This window comes from Pangasianodon hypophthalmus, chromosome 8 (assembly GCF_027358585.1).
Source record: "Pangasianodon hypophthalmus isolate fPanHyp1 chromosome 8, fPanHyp1.pri, whole genome shotgun sequence".
NCBI lineage: Eukaryota > Metazoa > Chordata > Actinopteri > Siluriformes > Pangasiidae > Pangasianodon > Pangasianodon hypophthalmus.
In genome coordinates this window covers 23,713,630-23,739,906 of record NC_069717.1, presented here as the reverse complement: position 1 = coordinate 23,739,906, position 26,277 = coordinate 23,713,630, and the positions used below count along the sequence as shown (strand labels likewise).

The 26,277-nt window shown below is 39.2% G+C and overlaps 1 protein-coding gene across 2 annotated transcripts in view; it reads left to right on the top strand.

The window, feature by feature from the left end:
- Positions 1–26,046, top strand: part of LOC113533411 (membrane-associated guanylate kinase, WW and PDZ domain-containing protein 2) — a 61,520-nt gene extending 35,474 nt beyond the window's left edge. For both annotated transcript variants that reach the window (XM_053236047.1, XM_053236046.1), the window contains exons 6-17: positions 1,354–1,537; positions 1,761–1,831; positions 3,952–4,119; positions 5,518–6,031; positions 6,318–6,855; positions 6,937–7,000; positions 7,210–7,590; positions 18,438–18,638; positions 19,148–19,215; positions 19,335–19,481; positions 20,443–20,581; positions 22,236–26,046. In XM_053236047.1, coding sequence (XP_053092022.1) covers positions 1,354–1,537; positions 1,761–1,831; positions 3,952–4,119; positions 5,518–6,031; positions 6,318–6,855; positions 6,937–7,000; positions 7,210–7,590; positions 18,438–18,638; positions 19,148–19,215; positions 19,335–19,481; positions 20,443–20,581; positions 22,236–23,290 — 3,530 coding nt within the window. In that variant the 3' untranslated portion in view covers positions 23,291–26,046. The remainder of the gene's footprint in view (positions 1–1,353; positions 1,538–1,760; positions 1,832–3,951; positions 4,120–5,517; positions 6,032–6,317; positions 6,856–6,936; positions 7,001–7,209; positions 7,591–18,437; positions 18,639–19,147; positions 19,216–19,334; positions 19,482–20,442; positions 20,582–22,235) is intronic.
- Positions 26,047–26,277: the final 231 nt, after the last annotated feature.

Here is a 26,277-nt window from a genome sequence, read left to right as displayed (position 1 = left end):
GCACTGGATATTCTTCACATGCTTTCAGACAGCACTACAACATGCCAAATCCAGAAAACAGTGCACTATATAATGAATGAGCATAGTTTCGGACAAAGCTACTTGTAAAGCACTTTTTGAATTTTGGTGTCAAAATTCATGGGGGTAGCAGGGGTAGCTGTGTATTTGAGGTCAGTGACCAGGGAGCCAATCCAAAGATCTGTTTATCTATCTAGTACAGGAGGATAACAATTAATTTTTTTAAATAGTTAGTGTAAATGTTTGGGAATGTAGAGTGATGTCTATCAGTTTATCTGAATATTTATATTACGCCTACATTCTAGTCTTAACTTCAGCTCAAGGAGAGAAAGGAAGCCATGAGCTATAGACGTGCCAGGTATTCCACAGGGCAGCACTGTGAAAGGGCAGGACCTTCAAATCTGTCATCTGATCCTGACTGATATGGGATTCACAGTTGATTGAGGTTCTGGGAGAAAGCCACTTTGACTATGCCAAAATCCTGCTAGATAACTTTACCCCTTTATTGTAGAGTATTATTAATGACTACTTCAACAAAATTGCTGTACAGAATTCTGTTTGTATGATTCAAAGGATTATTGGAGCTGTTTTCTTTATTGACCATTCAGTTATTCTCAAATTCCTTTTTCAAGTTGGAAACTACTGTAATATGTCTAAATTGTTTTAATAAATCCTTAGTAATTTTGTCTCTTTGCTACAGAGTAATTGGATATCGCTCCAGTCCATGGTCTGCTAAAACTGTCCATTCGACTCTTTCATAAGTTCACTTTAGTTTTGTCGTCTATGCACTTTTCCTGCATTGGCCCTGCTGTCTCATGGGAGGTGGCACAGACCTTACAAAGCCATTGATCAAACCATTCTATGGCAGCCAATCAACAGTGTGGGCTTTCATTGTGATCTGTTAATATGGATTAGATATACTTTCCCCTCAGTCAAAGTGCGGCGGGTGAGATGCTGACCTGGCTCAGATGTACAAATCGACACAGTACTGGTTTTATTTGGATTTTGTATGAAGGGTTTCGTTGGCCTATACATAGACCTGTTCAGAGTAGAAAGATTGTAACACATACTTACGTAATTGCACACACCGAGCTGTCTATAGTTCATCATTCTCAGAATCTCTTAATAGGGCCAAGTGATACCTGCTCCAGTTAACTGTCTAATTGCTAAAATTTCTCACTAACGCCAATAATAAATCATATTGTCTTCACAGATGCAATACCACAGACAGACTGTCTAGAACCATCAACCCTGAAATAAAAGTTTTATTTCTGTTATCATTGCTGCCTTTATTTTCATATTATTCTCTCTTCCCATCTGTTGTTGATGTTTTAGGTGGCTCAGGAGGTGCCAGCAGTGTCCCCGCCCCGACATCATCCCCCAGCCAATCTCGTGACTCCAGCGGCGGGGACGGCAGTGCCTTTGAGAACGGGAGCAGGCACAGAAGAGGACCACAAAGGGCGGGGCTTGAAACCTGGGAAATGACCTACAGTGACTCAGGGGAACCATATTACACAGAGTATGACCCCTGTTAAAATGTTTCTGTTATGTAAAACACTAATATTGGATTCAGTAATGGGTAGTTCCCTTATATTATTACATTTCTGTAGAGTACAAGATGGTCTACAGTGCATATGATAAGATACTGTATAGTATTATACAGTGCTTATGATACAGTTCTGTGATGCCTTGCTGTTTCCCATACCAACACTGACATCTTGTGTTGTCATGTTATTTTACAGTCATCAGCCCAAGCCAACCTACTGGCACACCCGACGCACATCGAGCCGAGAGTCAGTTTTCATGTCTGACCGTAAGCATTAACTCTCTATTCTATTCTATTCTATTCTATACCATACATACCAGGCATTGTGGTATTTTAAATGCTATAATAAATATTATTTAGATTTCAAATAAAAAAGTAATATTAAAAGTGCATCCTTTTAAATGAAGATGCATTTATACTACTACACTCTTTGAAAGGAGGGTTACTCAAGGGTTCTATAAAGGGTCCATTATAGGTTTCTACATAGACCACCGGAAGACTCTATAGGTTTCCAGATGGAATTTCCACTGAAATATGGCCTTGCCATGGCTCAGGGTAAACCACTGACCACAAAACATTATAGGTATATAGTATATATACTTTAGTATACATACATACATATAGTATACATAGTTAATTCTTTGATGGACATACAGAAAAATTGGAGTCAAAAGGCCAACAAAATACAACAAAAACAGCAGGGCACTAGATAGCGTATACAGCAAACAATGTGAATAGGAAGCCATTTGTGAGTTGACCCTAACTTGAAGATGATGAATTTTACTTGGATGAAAGGAGAAATGTAAAACCATGTTAAATAGCTGCAAGAAAACATTACGAAGTAAATAAATAAAATTAAATCTGAAACATAAAATAATGCCGATATCGATGCATGAAGCTTGCAGGCTTTGAATGCTGCTGACTATTTGTAATTCTTCCTCTGTGTGAAACAGCAGACACTATGGAGCCCACTAGGAAGAAAAAGGTCATGGTTACCATTTGCTGCATTGGGCAGAAAGCTCAGCTCCTTTATTAAATGGGAAAGAAGACGAATTGACAATGGACACAAGACTTATTAGCTGCAATGCAACAGCACAGTCAAGTGCAGAGGAGCTTACTATAGCTGCCTCATATACAGAGACAAACCCTGATGTACTCTCAGTGGCTGTTTCTCCCTCTCTAAACTTGAATAATGAGCCCAGACTGGCAGAGAGCACTGATAGCCTGTCATCTGAGGGTTCTGATGCATGAATGCACTGCATGCTGATATTAAGTCCGCCTTAATGAAATGAAGTTGAGTCTTCCACTTGACACAGCTGATCGAACACCTAAAACATTTTCTGGTATAATTACCCAGGAGAGTGACTTGGCTATCCCACAATGTATCAGTTTCCTTAAACAGTTCTTATGTGGATTCAAAAGTGTATTGAAGATGCTGCTTGATAGAAGAACATGCCTACTGGCTGCAATGACAGATGCAGAAGCATTAACACTAAAATGTGTGATAAATTTATGATGTTGTTTCTTAAATATGTCAGAAAAATATATTTGAAAAGAGAACTAACTTTGACAGGCAACTAATACACTATTATTAATGTAATGTGTTAAGTATGTATTAAGTAATGTAATTTATTATGTATTAAGTAAAGACAATATGTACTGCATATGCACAATATATTCTAAGCAGTGACACTGGATAATTTAAACGATTTTCCTATTTTCAGAGGCTAAGTAAGTCCAGTTCTTAGATTTCTTCTTCTATTTTATTTCTGCTGCTTGATGTGTAGCTCAAACACTAGAAAATACAACATTCATGCTATATTGTGCAGTTTAGGCCCATCATCCAAACACATGAGCTATTTTTCAGCCTGTAGAGCTACTTTAGTTATATTAACTGTATTAACCCACTGCACAACAACCACAGAAATGAAAGTTCTATACCTATATGATGCATATGATGATTACGCCTCTAAAAGCATTGTGGAGTGATTGGAGAATGTTGTGTCACTTCTGGTCTTAAGTAGAAGCTACATACATGTATTTATAGCCACTGTACCCTTACATACAGAATTCAGTGCTTAAATCCCTGATTTAAGGGATTTAAGGGCTTCTCTACATTAACAGAAATAGTTTGTGCAGAGACACACAAATATACAATACATGCTTGTACCCTCTGTAGTCCTGTTGTCCACTTCTTTCCTTATTTCCAGCTCATTTTTTGTTTTGGACCCTGTCCTGTCCAGTAAGAGCCTCGCTCTGTCCTGCTTTTTCTCAGTATTATTAATTATTGCTCTCAATTATCCTCAATTATTAACATTGTTTCTTTGTAGCATACATACATCAAGTCACTGTCTCTCTCTCCCTCTCTCTTTCTGTTTCTTTCTTAGTGGGCGAGTTCACAGATCAGCCTAGCGAGTTGAGAGGATACTCTGTTCATACTCGGGTGTGTAAAGGACCCCAGGGCTTCGGCTTTAACATTGCTGGTGGCAGCAGGCCTCGAGAGTTCTTACAGATATACAGCATCACACCTGGAGGGCCATCAACTCTTAACACTGGTAACCAAGCAAATCACACATCTGACATGGTGGTTATGTGTCTCTGTGTGTCTCAAAGTTTAAACGAATTAGAATATATTTAAGGGAGCTCAGACTTTCAACTAATGTGCAGAAAGGACTAACACATAGTAGTTGGTAGGCAACAAGCTGTATGTTAGACAGCATCAACAGTGCACTAACAATTCATTATATTTCAATTAGAATTTTATGAGCCGGACATAATTACATTCATGTAATTACTATTATAGCCACAATTATATGAAGAGTAATGTTCTGTTGAATGTTGGTGCAGATTGGCTAAGATAGTGTTTGTTTGAGTGCTAGGACAGTCCACTCCAGAATTATTGGCACCCTTAGAAAAGATGGGTGAGAATTGGTTAACTGAATATATTAGCAAAATCTAACTTTTAAAGTAAATTCATTCTGGGAAAATTAAAAAAAAAAAACATAATATTTTTTACAAAAATATATGCATATTGTACTTTGTGCAACCTCTCTTTGCCATTATAACAACATTGAGTCTTCTCTTATAATGTTTGAGCAGAATACAGAGCAAGAGTCCAGGGTCCCATTTTTGTAATTGCCATCCTCATGCTAAATGTCTCTTGAGAAACCTTGCCTACTTTTCTTTTTTTAAATTCTCATGCTGGAAATGAATGGAAGGAAAATGTGCATTGTCAATTAGCAGTTATAGGTATTGTGAAATCTTTGCAATTATTTGCAAAGTGGTATGAAATAGTTTTACAGATCAGTTTCTAGGCTAAAATGCATTAGTGTTAGACAGTTGTTTTTATGTCTGTAAAAGTGGCAGATTTCTATACACATTTCACAGTTTTTACCTTCCAAAAATATTTAACTGCTGTTGTTTATTTTTGCTTGGTATAATACTGTTATAGTGAGTTTTTATAATGCAATTTTTAATTATTTTTCATACAGTGTTTTTAAACATGGTATTGAGAGTAGGCTGCTTTTTTTAAATGTAAAGGTATTCTGATAACCTACAAAAGGCTTTGAGCAAGCCTCTTGAAAATTCCACTTAAAAATAAGACCTGACCCCTGAAAATGAATTAAAAAAAACTGGGCTCAGGGGGTTATTGTCAAGAATTAGGCAGGGAATGTGGGAAGCTGTGATTAAAATACATCAGAGCTGTTTGTATTACTGTCTATTTTCAAGTCTCTTTTAGACACAGCTTTAGTTTTGTTCTCTAAGAAATCAGCAGAAGGAAATGTCACTGTAATTTATCTCACCAGAGCACAAAGTCATAGAGTAAACTGCTGAAGTCTGTATTTTCTAATATCATTTTTGGGTTATATTTTATACTGTTCTATGTTTACTTTAAATGACCTATTTACTTGTATAGTGCATTAATATCTAGTATTTAATCTCTCTTTCTTTAGGGGATATCTTGGTGTACATTAATGACACCTGTGTGCTGGGCACCTCTCATAAAGAAGTGGCTGAAATGCTGAAGGTTGTGCCTGTGGGCCAGAGCGTGGACATGGTGGTCCGTAGAGGCTACCCCATACTCTATAACCCTGATGGCAGCCCTAGACTGTCTCGGGAGACTGCTTTACAACCTTCACCTCTTCCAACTACCACCCAGCCCAAAGCCCAGGCCCTGTTCCCACAATCCCAGACACTGCTCAATCACAGTGAGCTTATGTACAATGCAGAGGGGAGATATCCTAGAGCCTATGGAAGAAGTTCATCCAGGTTTAGCCTGGACGCCAATGGAAATGCTTCATATTATTCACCACCTCCAAGAATGCCATCTTCTTATCGATACTCCAGCGAGGGAGAGAGCGATATCCTGAGGCCACAGCATTCTCAAAGAAGGATCAGGCAGCTGCAGAGGGCAGATCTGGCCAGCCAGAGTGACAGCGAAGTGGTTTCAGCTATAGGGTCCCACAGGTAACATTTATCACTCTGGCTTTTACAAAAAGTATGAGCACTTTTTTTTTTCATTTCCAGCAAGCTGAAATAAAAAATATTGCTCCTGAAATAAGGAGACTATGAATGTGATCTCAATACAGAGCAAAAGCATTAATAATTGTGTCACTGTCCAATTACTAATGGACTGCTCTGCACTTTGGGACAATAAACATATTGTAGATAACTGACCACATGTATCCAGTTATTGCTTCCATATTTCTCTGCAGTTTTTGCTGATCTCCATCCATCTCCTCTTCCTGTTTAGAGCCTCCTTTATCCGAAACCACAACAACAACTCGCTCTACCCACCATCACCTTTGCCCTTTTACTCTACCAAGTCCTCGGACAGTGACCTTTCCTCTTATGCCCCAAGCCCGCCCCTTTCTCGTTTACCTCTCCCCCAAACAGAATCAGGCCACGCCTCCATCTCCTCCTCCCCTGTCGGGCAGAGACGATACTCACACTTTCAAAATGGCCAACACTCCCTGCTCACACCTCCCACTAGCGCACACTCTGATGGGCCATACTTCACTTTCAGCAGTGCCAACAGCGGCAGTCCAGGCAGCAGCGTCCCATCACCAGGGGCGATGAGCAATGGTGGGGGCAGGGAGCTGGTGCCCATCGCCCTGGCAAAGTGCAAACAAGATGGGAGTTTGGGATTCAGCTTGATGGCAGGTGGACAAGGAGGCAGGACGGCAGTGGTGAAGAGAGTGTGGGACCGGCAGCAGTGTAACGGCCTCCAGCCTGGAGACGCCATCGTGAAGATCAATGGAGCTGATGTGCAGAGCCTCAGCTTCATTCAGGTCCAGAGACGAAGCGTGGAAATTGCTAATAATATTATATAACAGTATAAACAGAAAATAAAATTTTGAATATTGTTCTAGGTCCATCGTATTTTGGAAGAGCACACCAAAAGTGGAGAGGTCATTCTGTTAGTTCAGAGAGGAGGCAAGTGACATATAAAACAGGTCTTTAATAAATTAACTCATAAATTTGCTGACTAAGGCTGTAAATTGCAATTTATACGACTGTTTAAATAAAAAGAAAACATCATTCTGTATGTATTGCCCACTATTTCTATCCTATACCACAGTTTGTTCACACAATATACTTTTCCTTGCATTATACTTGATATACTTTTTATCTCCTCTGCATAGGCTCCGTATATTCTTCCATCTCTCCAAAGTCTAGGCGTCCACACAGCCCTACCCTGCCACGCCCTGCCTCTGCCTCTCAGATTCCTCTTATTGATACTCCACCACTACTACGGAAGTCCCTTACCCCACCCCCTCAGTCCCTGGTACGCTCTTCATTGGTCCAGAGCACCAGCTTCTTGGACTCTGTACCTGTCACACTAACGCTGGAGCCTCGCGATTGGATGAGTACTGAGGACGGCGGGACTACACTCAATCCCAGATTGAAGACAGAAGAGAAGAGCCGGCCACCTATGCCACGGGGATTCGAGGTGGAGCTGAGGAGGAGGCCAGGAGAGGGATTTGGATTTGTGATTGCATCACAGGACATGGAGAACGCCAGAGGTGAGTGCTTCCATAACACAGAAGTATTAAGGCATTCTACGTCACAAGTTGCCATAGTGATTTTTGGCATAATCTTTTGGCAGGAAATAAGGTTCGTTTTAAAACTAGATGTGCTGCACACTTGTAAAAAGATCAGTTGCTGTTACATTCTAGACTTTGTGTAGAAAGTTGAGTTACGAAGCCGCAAAGTCATATTTTCAAAATGTCAGGTTCATCACCCTGATGAATACACCGTGAGGGGCTGTGATATCAGAATGGCACGAAAGCTAGAAATAATAGTGTGGCTCAAACTGCGTTATCTGCACAGTGCCAGAGTGAACTCTGATGCTTTAAACCTTTGTCAGTGCACATGCACACTCAGGTGATGTCAACAGAAAAGGACTGTGGAGAGGCAGAGAGCTACAGAGAAAATACACAACACACACACATAAACAGCCAAATATTATTCATAGCTAGTAGACTATGCTGTATGGACACATGCCAGTTTAAACAGCAAGGAGTGAGAATGTCAGTAACGAGGAATATCGATAGAAAATAATAGCATGGTTGTAGCTTTGCAATTTGGATTCAGTTTTGTATAACGTGTCGAGAAGTAGTGGAATATGTATTTACTTGAGTAAAAAATAAACTTTTATGGTGCTGCTTTTTTGTTTTTTTCCCCCTTATGTCTGTATTTCAAATGGCTTTCTAGTGGCCATGGTACACTACATAGGGTGCACAACGTTGTTGTGTCGCACCTTATGTAGAAAGCATGGTAGTAAGCTCCTTTGGCAATGCTTAAACTAAAAGTATTTCATGGACTGAAGATTTTGAGTATATTAGTAGACCTAATAATAAAAACTCAGTTTGCATTAATGATAGAAATAAATATATATTAATTCAAATTTAAAAATTTGTTCAGAGAACTTAGCAGTCGTGCAATATGGATGGCTATGTATTACATAATTGTACGTATTATTTTATTATTTATGTTCTGCATTTTACATAGTAATTTTCTTATTTGCTTTAAGGAGAAATTATTGAATATTATGAATATTATTTATTGTCTGATAGACATAAAAATCTGAAAATAACTCATTTCAGGTTCTAAGAAACTAAATAGCTCAGAAACATTTTGAACATAGAAAAGGTTCTACCACTCTGACCATGTTTGTGAAACTACTGCCACCTGCTGTTGTGATAAGGTTTTGTATTTTGTTTTCAAGTTCACAGTGTTTCTGCAGTCTCAGGTTATTTTAATCATTTGCGTCTTTACGTCTCTGTGGATCTTGTGCGTACATGTATGCCACTGGGGTATATCAGTAAAAACAGACATGCCTTGGAATGCTAATAGTTGTAATGTATTGAATGTGCTTTATGGGCTTTATTAAAGTAATTTTAATCTGTCCATATCAGGGGTCGAAATGCACTCAGCCATTCACTCAAACAAGGATAATCCAGAATCAAAATGAGAGAAACTGATGAGGTTCAAATCCAGGAAGTACAAAGAGACTCAAGGCTTGGATTTAATGTCAGTCAATGTGTGATAAGACTTTGCAAAGATACATGGACACAATTGGGTATATACTTTATAGACAAGGACTAACACAGAACAGGTGAACTCAGTTGGGTAGCAAACCAATGACAGGACTGGGGCAAAACAAAACTCAGCAGAAACTAAAACACCTTCACATGGCGCTTGTCATCATGGGAATGGTGATGCAAAGGAGAAGGAAGCATGACAGTAGTGCTGTGTACACAATTAACATGCCAAACATCTACAAATAGGTTTATTAGGCTACAGATAGGTTTATTTGATGCTGATCTTTTCTAATGAGAATAAATTTCAATGAAAATGCAATGAAAATTTGACAGAAAAATTCACTAAACCCACTTCAGATGCCCAGAAATAACAAACAACAAAGACCATGTGAATTCATTTAGTCATGTGAAAATGTGAATATGCGATAAATGAATAAACTCTGCCTTTGCTAAAGGAGCATAAGGCATCAGATATAACAGTAAACTCAATAAATTGACAAACGTGAATGCATTTTTGAGTAGTACATATTTACAAGTGTTTTTTTGGGTGTCCTTTAGTGTGAGCACTGTGCTTTGAGTGTTCCTGAGGTGTGCTAATCTACAGTCCCTTCTGAAAGTATTGTTTTTGCTGTACACTGAAGATATTTGGGTTTGAGATCAAAAGTTGAAAGTGAGACAATAGATCAGAATTTCAGCTTTCATTTCCTGATATTTACATTTTGGTAAATAGCAATGTTCAGTAGCTGCCAAAACTAAAATGCACATGCAAGTGTCCATTTGACATTTCATTTTCAACACCTAAACATGTCTGATTCTGCCATATTGAAAAAGTATTAGCAATGTGCCCATTTGATATTTCACGCTCCAGCTACGCCAAAAATAAAACACCATTGCAATTCTGTTTGCATTTGCATTTTCTCTGTCAGTGAAATAGCCCTGTCAATCAAACACTGTGGGTGGGATTTTGGAAAGACGTTTGATGTGGAGCACATTTAGGAGGAAGTGATGAAATCATTACAAAAGTTTGCTGTTGGTAGCAAATTCTCTTATAATGCTAATAATATGGGGGCACATTTTAAAGATTACCAACAAGGAAACTTCCCTTAAACCTGATTCATTCTTGTTTCAGGCTGAAGAGAGAGTGTGTTGCTTTTATACACAATAACATTAGTGATGCTGATGGGTATGAAGTAATTCACAGGAAAAAAATGGGGTTGCAGGTCTGTGCAAGAAAAGCAGATGAATGGTTAATCAAACCCATCCCAAAAACAAGTGCTAAATTCATACAGTTTCCGTGAATAATCAATTTACCAATGTCCTAAAATGGTCTCTTATTATTGCATACATACACCCGCTACTTTAACAGGTACTCCTGTACCCCTGCTCATTCATGCACCTTTGCACTTATGCAGGAAATGCAACTGCATATGCATATGCAAACATAAGTTGCATTTACTAATTTGCATTTACATTTGGATAAAATTCTATACCCGTGTGCTTCTCTCCTTTAAACATATAAACAAACTGTCTTACTGTGCACTGGAATGCATCAACGTTTGTACCACCAGTTAAAATGCTGCCATTGAAAGAGAGACAAACAGAAACAGTTGTGAGAGAAAGGAAAGAGAAAGATGGAGCACACTGAGTAGAGACAGATAAATGCCAGAGTACAAATATAAGAGAGCATTTGATAAATCAACAGAGCGATTATCAAAGGTGGAACAACATGACAGATAGAGATATGAGTGTGTGGCTAAGGTTTGAGATGCGTGTCACAAAATGGGCGTATTGATTGTTTTTCCCACACCACTGCACATCTGACATTATAACGCCATTATACGGTCTGCTGCTGCTGCAAAGACAAGCCATATATATATATATTTTACCTGATCTGTGAGCCACACACATGGTTAGACAGATGTGAAGTGAAAGGCTGTGTTTGCCAAATTAGCACCAACGTGGGTGGAAGCAGAATAGAGTAGACATTAGCATGTTCTAGCCTAGAGCTAATCGTGTGCAAATTATTAATTTAGCCTCATTGGAAAGCTCATTAGAGCATGGTAGATTGAGTAGAGCGATACTGACAGTGTGAATGCAAGGGTAATAATAAACATTGTCAAAAAACAAGAAAGGAACCGGTTATTTTAAATTGCACAATTTAGGCCACTCTCTCAGATTATAACAAACAAGGAGGAAGACCAGGCTCGAATAAAAGTTGCTGGGACAATTCACTTAAATAGGAAATGAGACAGAATTAAGAAAAAGCAAGTAATTTTTGCTTGTGCAAGTTCATCTAATGTACTGTTCGAACAGGATAAGATTTCCAGATATATGTCTGGTAAGTAATGTTGCCGGAGGACATCTGTAATAAATCACAGAGATGGGAGTGTCTTCACGATATATGCATGGTTGTCACATAAAAAATTCCAAACATACTTTATCACATAAAACCTCAGGAAGTTACCTTGAGTTACCTTGACTGTTGTTGGTGCCATATGGGCAGGTTTGAGTATTTCAGAAACTTCTCCTCTGCTGGGATATTCACACATAGTAGTCTCTAGGGTTTACATAGAATGGTGCGAAAAACAAAAAACATCCAGTGAGTGGCAGTTCTGTGGGTGGAAATGCCTTGTTGATAAGAGAGGCCAGAGGAGACTGGCCAGAAAGGTTGAGCTCACAGGAAGGCTACGGTAACTTAAATAACCACTCTTTACAACAGTGGTGAGCAGACAGGTATCTCAGAACACACAATATGTTGAACCTTGTAGCGAATGGGCTACAACAGCAGAAGTCCACATCAGGTTCCAGTCCTAATAGCCAAGAATAGGTATCTGAAACTACAGTGGGCACAGGATCACTGAAACTGGACACTGACAAAAAACATTGCCTAGTCTATTGAAACTTGATTTCTGCTGTGAAATGCAGGTGGTAGGGCCAGAATTTGGCAACAGTAGCATGAATCATGGCCCGAACGTGCCTTGTGTCAACAGTTCAGGCTGATGGTGGTAGTGTAATCCTGTCGGGAGTATTGTCTTGACACACACTGGGCCACGCAATACCAGTAGAGCAACTGAATCCCACTGCCTATCTGAGTATTGCTGCTGAACACTTGCATCCCTTTATGGCCACAATTTACCCATCTTATAATAGCATGACAATGTGCCATGTCACAAAGCACAAGTTGTCTCAGACTGGTTCTATGTATATGTCACTCCCCAGTCACCAGATCTGAATCCAGTAGAGCATCTTTGGGATGTGGTAGAACAGGAGATTTGCAGCATGAATGTAGCAGCAAGTATGTGATGCAACATGGACCAGAGTCTCAAAGGAATGTTTCCAACACCCTGTGGAATCCATGCCACAAAAACCTGAGGCTGTTTTAAGAGCAGCGATGGGTCTTACCCAGCATTAGTATGATGTACATAATAGAGTGTACTGTATAATACCTGTAGTTATGTTATAGAAGGTAAAAAACTGGGCAGTCTTTCCATGCGTAGTCCATAAAAAATGATTGACAAGATGGAGTCAGACCAAACTAAAACCCCAGAGATACTCCAGTAATAATTACATTTCAGTAGTACAAAGTAGTACTCACACCAGTTATCTTTCTTTGTCCTCTAAACTCCCGCCCACATCAGAGTAAAAATGTGCCGTTCCTTCTGCTTGAGTTCCACAAGCCCTGCGGGATCACAATGTCAATGCACAGCTCTCTTTTATACTGCGACAGAAAGGTGCTTACATGTTCTGGTGTAACCATTGTGCTTAAATGATCATTAAATTGCTGTCATGTCTGTGATGCAGTACTGTTGTCATGTTTGTGTATGTCCTTTAATCTTAAATGTGCACACATGCACACACAGACATACATATATAGTGAGGACAGATTATACGTCTTCTGAGCTCCCCACTACAGTTCAGTTTGTTCTGTTAGCATCATCACCATGCATCTAAGAAGCAAATCAAGAATGCTACATCGTCCCTCATCCTCTCGGTCTCGCTTGCGTCACACCATCCTGTCTCTCACTGTCCCGCTTTCCTTCACCCTTCTCTCTCCATCTCTTCTTGCTTTCTGTCTTTATTTCACACACACACACCCCCCCAATCCCTGCTCTGCAGTGGCGTCTTTCCTCCCTCATTCGCTCCTCCCCATCACTCTTTCTCACTACCTCACTCTCACTACTCCCTCCTTCTCTTTTTCTTTCGTACTTGCTCGTAGATGCTGAAGTTAAAAATGAGTGCACTACCCTGACGGCTCGCTCCCAGCATGAGACCTACAGAGTTTGTTTTTTTAAAAATGTCTTTTCTTGATTTTTTTGTTTGTTTGTTTGCTTGTTCATATGCCACGTTCATTCTCTGAAGATTTTGCTCGCTCTCACATTTGCTGGGATTTAATAGGAGTGTGACTGGGAGACTGGGATTAGGACCCTGCCTCCACACACACACTCTCTCTCTCACTCTCTCTGAGCAATGTTGGAGAGACTGCAGTCGGCTCTGAAACATGTGAAGGATTCCAAACGTAACTATCTCTTCTCTCAATTTCCTGTTAGACTGCATCTGAGTAGATTTCTCTGCCGAGAGCAACATGCTCCTTCTGAACTGCCACTGAGTTACTGCATTGATGATTTTGATTTTATGATTTAGCTAGGTGATCTGAAGATTACCTGTATTCCTTTTATCTTAAATGTGAATTAATGAAGAGCTTTGATGAGAAGAGTGTGATAGGAGTGTAGCAGTGCATGTGATTTTATAAATAGATAAAAATATATGTTGGGTGTGTTGCTGCATGTGTTTATAATGCGCTGAATTGTGTCATGGATTGCTTTAATGAAATTATCTGCTTGGATGAATTACATGGCCACAGTGTAACACACACACACACACACACACACACACACACACAAAGTTCTCCCAAGGCCTGTCATGGGGATTCCCTCCTATTTATCTCAACAGAAATCACATTGCGTTTTACTTTGTCATCCTTTTGACTGCACTTTAGGTTAATCAATATAAGCATCACACACACACACACACACACACACACACACACACACACACACACACACTGCTACTTCTGTTCACTATGATTAAAATGTATGATATACATTTAAGTTGAATGCTGTATACTATATTCCAACTTTTGTTGTATATTGCTGCACAGTATTTGTCTGAGCATTCTTTTCTTTAGAAGAATTAATTTTTTTCTTTTTAAATTAAAGTCTGTATCACTGCAGATGCTTGGCATGACAGGTATGTTGTGTTCTGGCATTCTCACAGTTAATGTCCAGGATAGCTTTAGTCTGTGCTTTCGGTAAGAGCTTTAAAAAGCATGAGCTCTGTTTATGGGTCGGTATGTGCTAGGACTTGAGAGAGCAGAGTACAGCGTGTCTGTTTTGGGAGATTTGTGCTCTTGCAAATCATAAAATAATGAGATGTGCATGAATCAGAATCTGTGCTTTGAGTAGGAAAAAATTCTGAAATAGGAAATTTCTGCTGTAACAATTAGTTGTAGAGTAGTGTTAAAGAACAATACCACAGCGTTATTGAATTCTTGAATCTGATCGCTCAGAAGACTCTGACAGATCTGACAGTAGTAGCTGTAATTCAAATCACGTTTTTATTAATACATTATCGTTTCTATAGTAACAACTCATTCACAGGGACTTGGTGGACTATGGTGGACACGCCACATAATCTAAACCTAATAAACGTATTTTTAAAAAGTGCTGCTGTTTTACAAAGAAAAGTGTACAATTTCTGTAAGGAAATGTTTCTTTATTTAATATTTATGGAAGGAGTCTCCAGTTTCAAGCTGCATTTTTTTTTTTTGTCGTTCCACAACATTAAATGTAACTATAATTAATCATTTTTAAAAAATGTAAATTGCTGTGGTATAAGAGTAACACCTTTTAGATTTGCTGTAATAGGAAAATAATCAACTTAATGGGGTTAAATGTAACTTAGCGTTCTGTCAGGTCATATCACACCACCCTGTCATTGATTACTTTGCTATAACAGCACGCCCTGCCAGGTGTTATTCCTTATATAATATTGGCATAGTAGTAGTTGTTTGCATTAGATGTGTACAATAGTTTAATGAATTTTAGTTGAATAAAAACAGTGGTGGTTATGGCAGTATGTGACTTAAGCCATATTTGAGCTTGATTACTTTGCCTGAGAAGGTAATTTAAATGATTTTCACTGTGTATTCTGGAGCAGATTGCTTTCGATATATTATATACACTCAGTAATAGTAGTAGTAAACCAGGTAATAGGAACGACTCGGTACCTTGTTATTGTTGCCTGTCATGTAATGCTGTACATGTACATCTAGGCTATGACATGTCAGTCCAGGCAAATTAGACATCTCTGCTGAATTAGCCAGGCAAATCTCTTAGGAATTATATTACCGAACCTCCTCTAGGAAAGCTAGTCCAGCTGCTATGGTGGTTTAGTTTCATTGCCACTCACTGTGTAACATTAGTGCTAGCTAAAGCCACTGCAGTAAAAAGCATCAGTGGACACATACACACACACACACACACACACACACACACACACTTCTGCCACTTCCACTCTCCTCCTCTCTTTCTTAACCATTTCTTTTGCTCATGCTTTTTTGTTGTGTGGTCTTGTTCTGCTCACTTGTGTATTTCACCATTAATCAGGCTCTAATGCAGCAAGCTCTGTGTGTGCACGTGTGTATTAGGGTCTTATGGTTTTCACATGGCTCAGCTTAATTCTAAAGCTTACTTTGCACTTTTCACACCCTAGTGTGTCACAGCCAAGTAAGTGTCCATGTGCCTATGTGTGTGAGAGAGAGGAGATATGGATAATATGGAAAAAGTCCCAAATGGAACACTTGTGCATGGATATTTTCAGAGTAATTACCCATATAAATAAAAATGACATACTCTGTAAAACAGAAAATCATTCAAGCATTCATCTTCAGTAATTCTTTTATTGTGGTCAGGGTTCAGGTGGAACACTGGAAGCAACAGGAATACACCCTAGATAGGCCATCCAACTACTGGCATGTATTTTGGAGGTTCAAGCTCAGGATTGAACCATGTATCATTGAGGAGGCAGTGCTACCCACTCTGCCACCATACTGCAACTTAAAATATCCTTCATAAAATTAAGATTAAACTTTATTGTCATTGTGCAGAGTATGAGTACAGAACCAATGAAATGCACTTTTTCACATATCCCAGCTTGCTAGGAAGCTGGGGTCAGAGTGCAGGGTCAGCCATGAGACGGCACCCCTGGAGCAGATGTGGTTAAGGGCCTTGCCGACTGTGCAAAACATTAGGCTACCAAGGCTCACTAAGGCTCACTCATTAAACAAAAAAAGAAATCAGTTTGGTTTAAACAAATCAATGATTACATCACTTCCATGTCTCCAGGAAAAAAGCAACGAAAACAGCAGCAGTTCATCCTAAAAGAAAATTGACACCCTTGATCCTCCTTAACCCTAATGTGATATATTAGCCAAGGCTAATGTAGCGAACATGATGCTAACATGAGGAAAACATCTAAATCACACACTTGTCTAAATCACACACTTGTCTAAATCACACACTTGTCTCAGCCTGCTGTTAATAAATCTCTGAAACCAACTGAAAAAACTCTGACATCAGACCGAAATAGTTCAGTATCTCTCCAGTCAAGCAAGCAGGTCAGGTAGGATCAAATCTGTGAAGCCAGAATTGAATTTGTATTTTTGTGTATTATGGAATGCTTATGAATGCTTATGCACAAATGCTATTAGCTAAACAATGTATTTTGTCCTAGACAGCTGTAGTGAAGCTGTGTGAGGAGGGATGACAAGTCTACAATTTCAGATAGAGCAGAGGACAGCATGTGAGTTTAAATGTCCGCTCGGCTTTGTGGACAGATGAGTGTTGGGTATGCACACGCTGTTTATCCTGTTCGATGGCTTATGTAACGTTTCAGTCTCAGCCTCAAAGAGACACTCTGCATGCTAAGGGTGAGAGGGAGTGAAAAACAGAGCAAGGTGAAAGAGATGTGACAGAGATACAATGGAGAGAATTGCGGGTAAGGCTAAAATAAGAATGGAAAGGTGAGGGCAAACGAGGAGAGCGAAATAGAGAAGACGAGAAACAGTGATGAAAGAGAAAAAAGAGAAAGCTAGGGAAGAGATGACAAGTTCTTCTGCCCAATTTTGGTGAGCTTGTGCCCACTGCAGCCTCAGAATCATGTCCTTGGCTGACAGGAGTGGAACCTATTGTTTCTGAGATGCTTTTCTGCTCACCACAGTTGTAAAGAGTGGTTATTTGAGTTACCATAGCCTTCCTGTCAGCTTGAACCAGTCTGGCCATTTTCCTTTGACCTCACTGCAAGAAGTCAGTTTTTGCCCACAGAACTGCCACTTACTAGATGTTCTGTATAAACTCCCGAGACCATTATACATGAAAAGCATAGGAAATCAGCAGTTTCTGAAATACTCAAACCAGCCAGTCTGGCACCAACAACCATGCCACAGTCACCGAGATCACATTCTCCCCCATTTTGTTGTTTGAAATGAATATTAACTGAAGCTCTTGTATCTGTATGATTTTATGCATTATGCTGCTGCCACATGATTGGCTAATTGAGTAATTGCATGAATAAGCAGGGGTACAGGTGTTGCTGTTAAAGTGGCTACGTATTGCATACCTTTGAATATTCATAGTTTGGAAATCTAGACATTCCAAATGTTGCTGTTGTTGTATTTTATTAAAAGCTGTTGGTCTAGTTGTTAAGGTATACATTTAAATTGTTTTTCTTATGTTGATCCTGTCACAGATATCAGGACAGTGTGCATTTAGCTTTAACTTATTACTACTTACTTTAAATTATTAAAAAAAATAGTAACTTTTTTTGGAAAGTTTTTAAATTTTATTTTTTAAAAACAGTAAAAGAAAATTGCTGAAATACAGACAGCCTTTGAATATATGAATGTGAATATGAATAATGAACCTTATGAATATGTACTTTTTTTGTTAATGTTTAAAAGTCAAAAGATATTATGTGTGTACTCTCAGTCCATCTACGAGAGATACTGTAAATTGAGTGTGAACATTTTTGGCCTGGCTGACGAATAATTGCACTCACATCCTGGCTCTGCATCCCCTTCAAATGCTCTCCACTTTTCTTTCCTTCTATCCCGTTGATTGTTTCATCTCTTGTGTGGACTGTTCAGCATTTCCAAACTGTTCTGGACTCAGTACTCTGTAGCATCTTCTGTCATTCTGTCCATCTCTAATTCCCTTCAAAAGTAGAATGTCCAACTAACATAATGAAAAAATTTCACTTTGTCTCTCCAGCGGGGTCTCTGCTGCCTCACCGGTTTGTGACAGTCCGTCGTGGCAGTCCTGCAGCACGAAGTGGCCTGATTCGGCCCGGGGATCGGTTGGAGTCAGTAGAGGGACGCAGTGTGGTCAATCTGCCCCACAGAGAGCTTGCACAGATACTGCGAAGAGCGGGCAACACATTGCGTCTGACCGTAGTCCCGCGCTCTAGCGCTCGTGAGTTGCATATATTTCTTTAAATGGCTTTTTGACTTATTGGAGTTTTGCTTTGCATAATAATCATTTTCTCTTTTACTTCATACTTTGAAATGGGTTAACCTCTATTTCTCATGTTTGAGTATTAATCCCAAAATAACAGAGATTTATGTTCTTTTTAGAAAGCTGTAACATGAACTTTTCTGGTTCTCATTTGCAGACTTCAGAAACCAATGCTACAGTTTAACCAGTTTTGCACAGCTGGCCAACAAACAACTCGGTGGCCAAAAGTCTAATTATTTACAATCTCCTACATTTGGGAGGATTGTCTAGGAAAAGGGTGGTGATTCTTGCAGTTTCCTCCAATATGGATGTACATAACCTCTGTAATCTCCAGAGTTCTGTGATAAAATAAAAAGTGTCACCTTCACTGATGTGCCCGTGCCCCATTATATCTTCACTTCACATTCCTCCTCTCTGATTGGCTGTCCGTTCCACTCCTCTCACACTCTCCTTCATGTTTCCCTTAGATTCCTCCGAGCACTCAGACACTGATCCCCATCACAGAAGCAGGAAGCCTCACAGGTCCAAACCAAAGGTTAGGCAACATATTACTCTTTTAGGCTTTTAGGCTTGTTGGTATGGAAAAGTATGACTATGTGAAAGCAACCTTATATATATATATATATATATATCTGTTCTCTCTCCCTATCCCAGGACACATCACGGTACTACAGTGTGGAGCTAGAGAGAGGCCCCACTGGTTTTGGGTTCAGTCTGAGAGGAGGCAGTGAATATAACATGGATCTTTATGTTCTCGGCCTGATGGAAGGAGGACCAGCCTCGAGCAGCCGGAAGATGCAGGTTAGTGGCTGTGGATATTTATATGTACAGTGAATGACAACAGGATTTTAGTAATAATTAGGAAATTTGAATATAGTCGCTTTGTAAAAGTATTCAGATCCCTTTACATTTTGCACACTTTATTGTATTATAGATTTAACTTAAAATCAATTGAATGTATATTTTTGTCCATTAATCCACATAAAAGTTTCAATTTACATACAGTAAACCAGAAAGTGTTCAGACCCTTTATTTAGTACTTTGCAGAATCTTTAGCAGCAGTTACAGCTTTGAGCCTTCTTGGGTAAATCTCTACAACTTTTGCTGACCTGGATTTGGGCAGTTTCTCCCATTCTTCCTGGCAGATCCTCTCAAGCTCAAACAAATTGGATGGTGAAGGTCTGTGAACCGCCATCTTCAGGTCTCTCCATGGATGTTCTACGGGGTTCAAGCCTGGGCTTTGGCAGGGCCACTCAAACACATTCACACACTTGTCCTGAAGCCCTGCACTGGGAGAAGCTCTGTTAGTGTGGCCACTGGGTTCTTGTCCAAGGCTCGTCTAGCCCTGTTACTGAGTTCCTTTTTGTTCCAATGTTGGAGCGCAGTGTGCTTCAGGGAACATTCAGAGTTTTAGAACTGGTTTGACACTCTTGCCCAGATCTATTTCTTGACACAGTTTGATTGCAGAGCTCTAGTGAGAGTTCTCTGAACTTCATGGCTTAGTGTTGTGGACTCATACACAAAGGTGTGTGCCTTTGTAAATCATGTCCATTCAATTGATTTTGTTGATGTTTAATAGATTTGTATTGTCAAGCCAACCGATCATTCATTTTTTTTCCTGCTCAAATAATATAGAGAGTCTAAGCTGTATTTAAAATGTATCTCTATTAATGTCACTCTATTTATGAGATTTGGTGCAAAATTACAGGTCACACTTGTTTACTATAAGCATAACACAGTGCAATACTAATGAATGTTGCAGGTGAGTGACCAGTTAGTGGAGATCAATGGGAACAGCACAGCAGGTATGAGCCACAGTCAGGCCGTGGAGCAGATCAGGACTGCAGGCCAAAAGATCCATCTTGTACTGAAAAAAGGCAATGGATACGTTCCTGACTACGGTAAGTTTACACCAATGAGGCATGCCAAAAGCTTACGTCAAATATGAGCTGTGAGTCTCTTTAAAAGGCTCATTTATCATGAGAAATTCAGTGCATGTTTTGAAGGATGTTTTGAGCTGAGCATGTGATGAATGTGAGAGAATGGTACAGGCAGACATTGCTGGACATAAATGGCAGTGCAGTTTTGCTGTAATGATATAAGGCTGACAATTCTGGGTGTATGGGCTGTTCTATTTCTTTCTTTCTTTCTTTAACAGATTACTAACAACATTTTTCCTGTGTTCTTTTCTATTTTGCATTCTTAATTTCCTTTTATTCACTTTCTTTTTGCTTTGATATATATATATATATATATATATATATACCTTTTCATCAATTTATGTTTTCACATTTCTTGACTTGATTCTTCTTCCTGTCCTTCCCTTCCATTCTCGATCAATTTTATCTCCTGCCTCCAACATTTACTATTTCTTGTCTCTTGGATCTTCTGTCTCCTTTTCATTTAACCTTTTTTATTTGAAATATTCATCTTTTGAAAACTCCTTTCCTCTTAACTGTGATGGAAATCTTCGCACTTTTTCTACTTCTCTACATTCTTCCCTCTCTCCCTTTCCCTTTCTTTGTCTGTCCCTCAGTGGAGCTTTCCAGTCTTTCTCTCTGTATGACCAACTCCAAGCTGGGCGAGCCTTGCTTCTATGTGATCGGGCGGACCGAGAACACGCGGTTGGTAGTCGTTCCTGTTAGTTCTCCCATTTTCCTGTTTTCTCTACCACTCTTTCTCTATTGCGTTATGTGCAGTACCTCTTTAACTGTATTTGGGAGTCATTCACTGAGTGTCTCTAGTCTAGAAACCTGTGCTGTCTAATTGTACTGCAACTAAAAATAACTAAGAGAGTTAGTGCTTTTGAGTAGAGCAGCCTGTATGGAACCCAAAATAATAATTAAAGATATTTTTCAGGGTATGTTCAGGTATAGCATAATACCATTTAACCCATATATTTTTAAACAAGGTATTGTTTTTTAATAGCTTTATTGTCTGGTTTGACCCTATATGCCATATGCCATACACAAGGTAAACAGAAGTAGAATGTTGGAAGGTTGACAAATGTATTGAGTTATATAGTACAAAAACATGTGTGGCAGCCGGGGAAACCCTTTACATGGTGAAACTTTACTACAAACCTACTGAACTGATGCTGCATATATCTGTTTCTTTATGGCTTGTAGCTATCCAACAATGTAAACAAAGCCTGACAATCACTGTGTGAGGAAATGTGCAGGAAGGCAGGATGCAAGTATTGCTTAATAGGCGAAACCCAATAATCATTTGGGTTAATAAACACAGACAATTTATAATAATAAATTTTTATTTTATAATTAAAAAAAAACAAGGAAAATGGGTGAGGGTCAATACCAGGAAACACAGAAAACGGACTTTGGAAAATAAGGCTCAGATGGACGTACTAGATATTAAATCTGGATGATGGTATGTGAAGAAAAACTAATCAAGGGATGAACTTAGAACAGTGCACATATTAGGTAACAGAGCAATGTCAGGACATATACATACATGTGCATGCATATGTATATATGTGCATGTATATACATATACATGCACATGTATGTATTTTTTGTAATTTTTCTCTTTCTCTAGGCCATGATCAAAGAGCAGCCATCTCCTCCCTGCCCTCAGCCCTGCAGCCGCATCTGGCTGCAGTGAATCACCAACACCACCGTCTGAATTCCATGTCCAGACCTCCAAGAACAGGCAGGACCCGCAGCCAGAGAGGAAGGACAGAGCGCCAGGGCTGGGAGGAGAGCCCCAAACGAACACAAGTCACAGGTCACAGGTCAAAGGACAGGAGGAGGAGACAACGCTCCCACAGTTTACCCGGTAACATCCACAGAAGACACAGCGATGGAGAGGATATCAGTGAACCATTGACAAGAGGACGACATAGGCAGAGAGAGACAAGAGAGGAGACAGAGAGGAGGAGTAAAAGTGAGGAGAGAAAGAGACAACCAAAAAATGAGAGAGAGGAAGAGACTCAGGGAGAGGAAGACCAGCAAGAAAGAGAGTGGGAGAGAAAAAAAAAGGACATGCCCATTCGTAAGCAGAGGTTTGCAAAGTTGAGTCAGAAATGGAATCAGGAGAGAAAAGAGAAGTTGGACACCAAGGAGTGGGGAGGAGTGAAAAACAGTCTGGTTTTGCGAGAGACCTGCCAGGAGGAGGAGAGCTCTTGGGGAAATTTGGGAGGTGGACAGTACAGGGCGAGGAGTGATGGGCAAGAGCTGAAAGGTGAGTTAGAAAATGAGACAGAGCAAATGCTGCCAAATGTTTTGGGGAGAGAGAGAACATGGCAGTGGGAAGTTGACACTCGACCCTATGGTGGCATGTCTTTGCCAGGGCAAGAAAATGTTCAGTCCAACCACCTCTCTGCCCATGAATCCCATCAGTCTCCATTCTCCTTTCTCATGTCCCGTGAACTCCAACTCACAGAGCCAGAATCTGAAATGACTGCTAGTGGTTCAGCTGCCAGTCCCCCTAAGTTCTCTAACAATGAGAGGTACAGTTCAGGAGCCACAAGCACCATAGCACCGGGTCCTTGGCTCAAATCCAGTCTGCTCACACTCAGTAGAGAAATGGAAAGAAACAGACTTACAGGAAGAGTAAAGGAGCAAGCAGTGAGAGAGAATTCTATCACCTGACACAGTTCTGAATTGATGCAATTTTTGCCATATAATGTCATCAACTATTTGAAATCTTTTAACAATTTAAAATAGGCTATTGAAATGTTCAGTTTATTTTTTTAATTTATTTTTTTTTTTTTTACACTTTTGGAGACTACAGCCATATTGTGGTCCTTATACTAATGCTAAATAAGAAGAACATAAAGTGGCAAAATATTTGTAAGGATGAGCTTTTCTCTGCTGCCGCTTCATCTTTCTGTCTCTTGCTTTCCTTCCTCAGTTGGAGGCTTGAGGGATGTTATCTGTCCTCATGTTTTTGTCATACTTTGTGCCTGTTTTTAGATTCTGCTTGCTGTGTACTACTCTTCCTCTTAGCTCTGGGCCAACTTTGCTCTTTCCTCTCTGCTCTTTAATTGTCTGACTTTTTTCTGAAGCTTGTTATTATAGAAGGGAAGACTGGTTGAATAAAGATATAGTTTTGCCTCAGAATGTTGGGCAAATATGAAGCAATAAAATGCCACAAGCCAAGATTTTTGATATGCAAAAAAAAAGATGAATGATATGTTATATATATTAAACATTTCCATTACAAATAATATGTATGGCATAAATCATTTGGGGTGTGCTGTTATAGGAAAGTAAGTCAAAATGAGGCGATGTGACACAGACAGACACAAAGCAGGAGTTACCGTTAGCACCCAGAAGCTGACTACTTTCCTATAACTGCATGACCTGAAGTGTTTTTATTCCTCTTATACCACAGCATTCCCAACGATTCCAATGTTTAATTTATTAATGAACGACATGCCGTGCTTAATCATTTATAGCTACATTTAATGTTATGAAACATCCACAAAACAAGTTTTTATCACTTAGCAGCTATAAACTGTTGTTCCCTCACTAGCCTCTCTTTTTTTCTTTCTCTTGACGTTAATAAAACAAAAAAAAAATGCAGCTTGTCAGGTTACTGAGAAGCCGCAAATCTCAAATTCCTCCTGAAGACTCTCCTGTGGCAGAAAACTGTCTGTTACAAAGTGCTGACCCTGGAGACTCCTTCTATTAATGTTAAATAAATTTCTCTCAATGGAAAACTTCACCATATCAACAAGTATGCTTTTTTCTTTGTTAAATAACTTTTTTTTACTATGAGGAGCGTCTTGTAACAATGAGCTGTTAGTATCGAAATGCTAACATATAAGAATGAATGCATTCATTTAAACCTGTGTTTTGAAATGCAGCTGGAACTATTGTCAGAGCTGCTGTTATAGAAAATTAATCAACACTTTTTTGGCCAATCAGATTTGAGAATTCAATAACGCTGTGGTGTAAAACACATTAACCACGTCAACTTATTGTATCGCTTTTGTCTTGGGAATCCTCACCCAAATAACATTTATAAGGTTTGGCCTTTGAACATATTGTTGTGTATTAACAATGTGACGTGTTAATATGTGTATTTACTACACACTCATATGCTTCAAAGGATTCAAAGTCATTTGAGTCCCACAGGCTTTATGCCTTTTAAGTGAACCTTATCATTTTGTGGCTCAGTTAAACATCTTCCTGTCACTTGACCATTGTCCTTATGACCTCACTGACCTCGGTTTGAGCGTAGCCTAGAATATGAACGCTTGATGAACGATAAGCCATTGCCTATGGCAATAACCACATGACCGATATTTTATATTGCCTGTGAAAGTCACATTGTCCTACAGTGTCCATTGTTAAGTATTGAAATTACACTATGCAGCAGTGAAGTAGAGGATTTACGGAGGAACAGAAATAGCCAGCAGCCACAGAGTGTCACTACACATTTAATCCCAAACGCAGAGATCATGAAACAGTAACTAAAAGTGCCCTCTGTGTTCCAACACGACACATTCAAGACATCAGTCCCCATCTCCCTCCTCCTTCCTTTGACATTCTGCACTGGACGGATATGCACCTCATGGATATGGACTAAGTTCAGGAGTTTGTTTTATTGATTATACCTGTTTTACCAAAGACTGCAGTAAATCTTTGAAGCTGGAATCACAAGCCTCTGTTTGCAAACCATGTAAAGCCTCTCTTGGAAGTGGTTGTCAAGGTGATATTTTATCTTTGTTGATGAAGAGGGGGACTTTTGTGTGTTTGTGTCTTTAACTTGTCATGTCTAAATGATCAAATAAGGGCAATGGACATCAATACACGTATTATGCTGCTACTCAGCCATAAACCAGTGTAGATGAATTATTAACTACTTAGTGTTCTTTCCTATACCTCAGGAGAAATTCTCAGATGGACGTATAAAATGTTTTTTTTCTCCAGAGGTATGAGATGGGAGTAGGTTTAGAGAAGAACTAATAATTTTGTACTTAATAATACTAGAGTGCCAGATGCCAAACGTGTACTAGTAACCAGTATGATGTCACCATTTTAAAGCATTCATATAGCCATATAGTTTCTACGTTCCCAGCAGGTCTGGGCTAAGTTTCAGTCTCAGTGTGTGCTGTGTGTGCTGTAAAGTAAGAGCATTCATAAACCTATCATAAGAAAAAGGATATGAGCCAGTGCCAGACGCAGCTTTACATTTGAGATCCTTTCCTCTTTTTGCTATATATGTGCAGGTATATAAATATATCTATGACCATGTATGTATTGTAAATATATATAAATATCAATATCTAACAGGTGTACAGTTTATTATCAACATGAATATAATAGACATATTATTATATTTCTTTTATGATTATGTTATATACTGTTGTAACCAAAATGCAAATTGTATTAAAGTAAATTATATTAAAGTAATAAAGATTCATGTATCTACTATAAAACAATGGCATGGCCTCTTCTTTGAGATGCTATTAAGAAAACATCACAAAAGTTGGGGAAGGAAATGGAATAATTTCATAATACAGAGATTTAACTAATATGATTACTAACATCTGAAGTATTTGTAGAATGAGAACTGATCTGCAAACAGAATTTTATTTCTTCTATCGTTCTCGTTTCATGTGGCCATC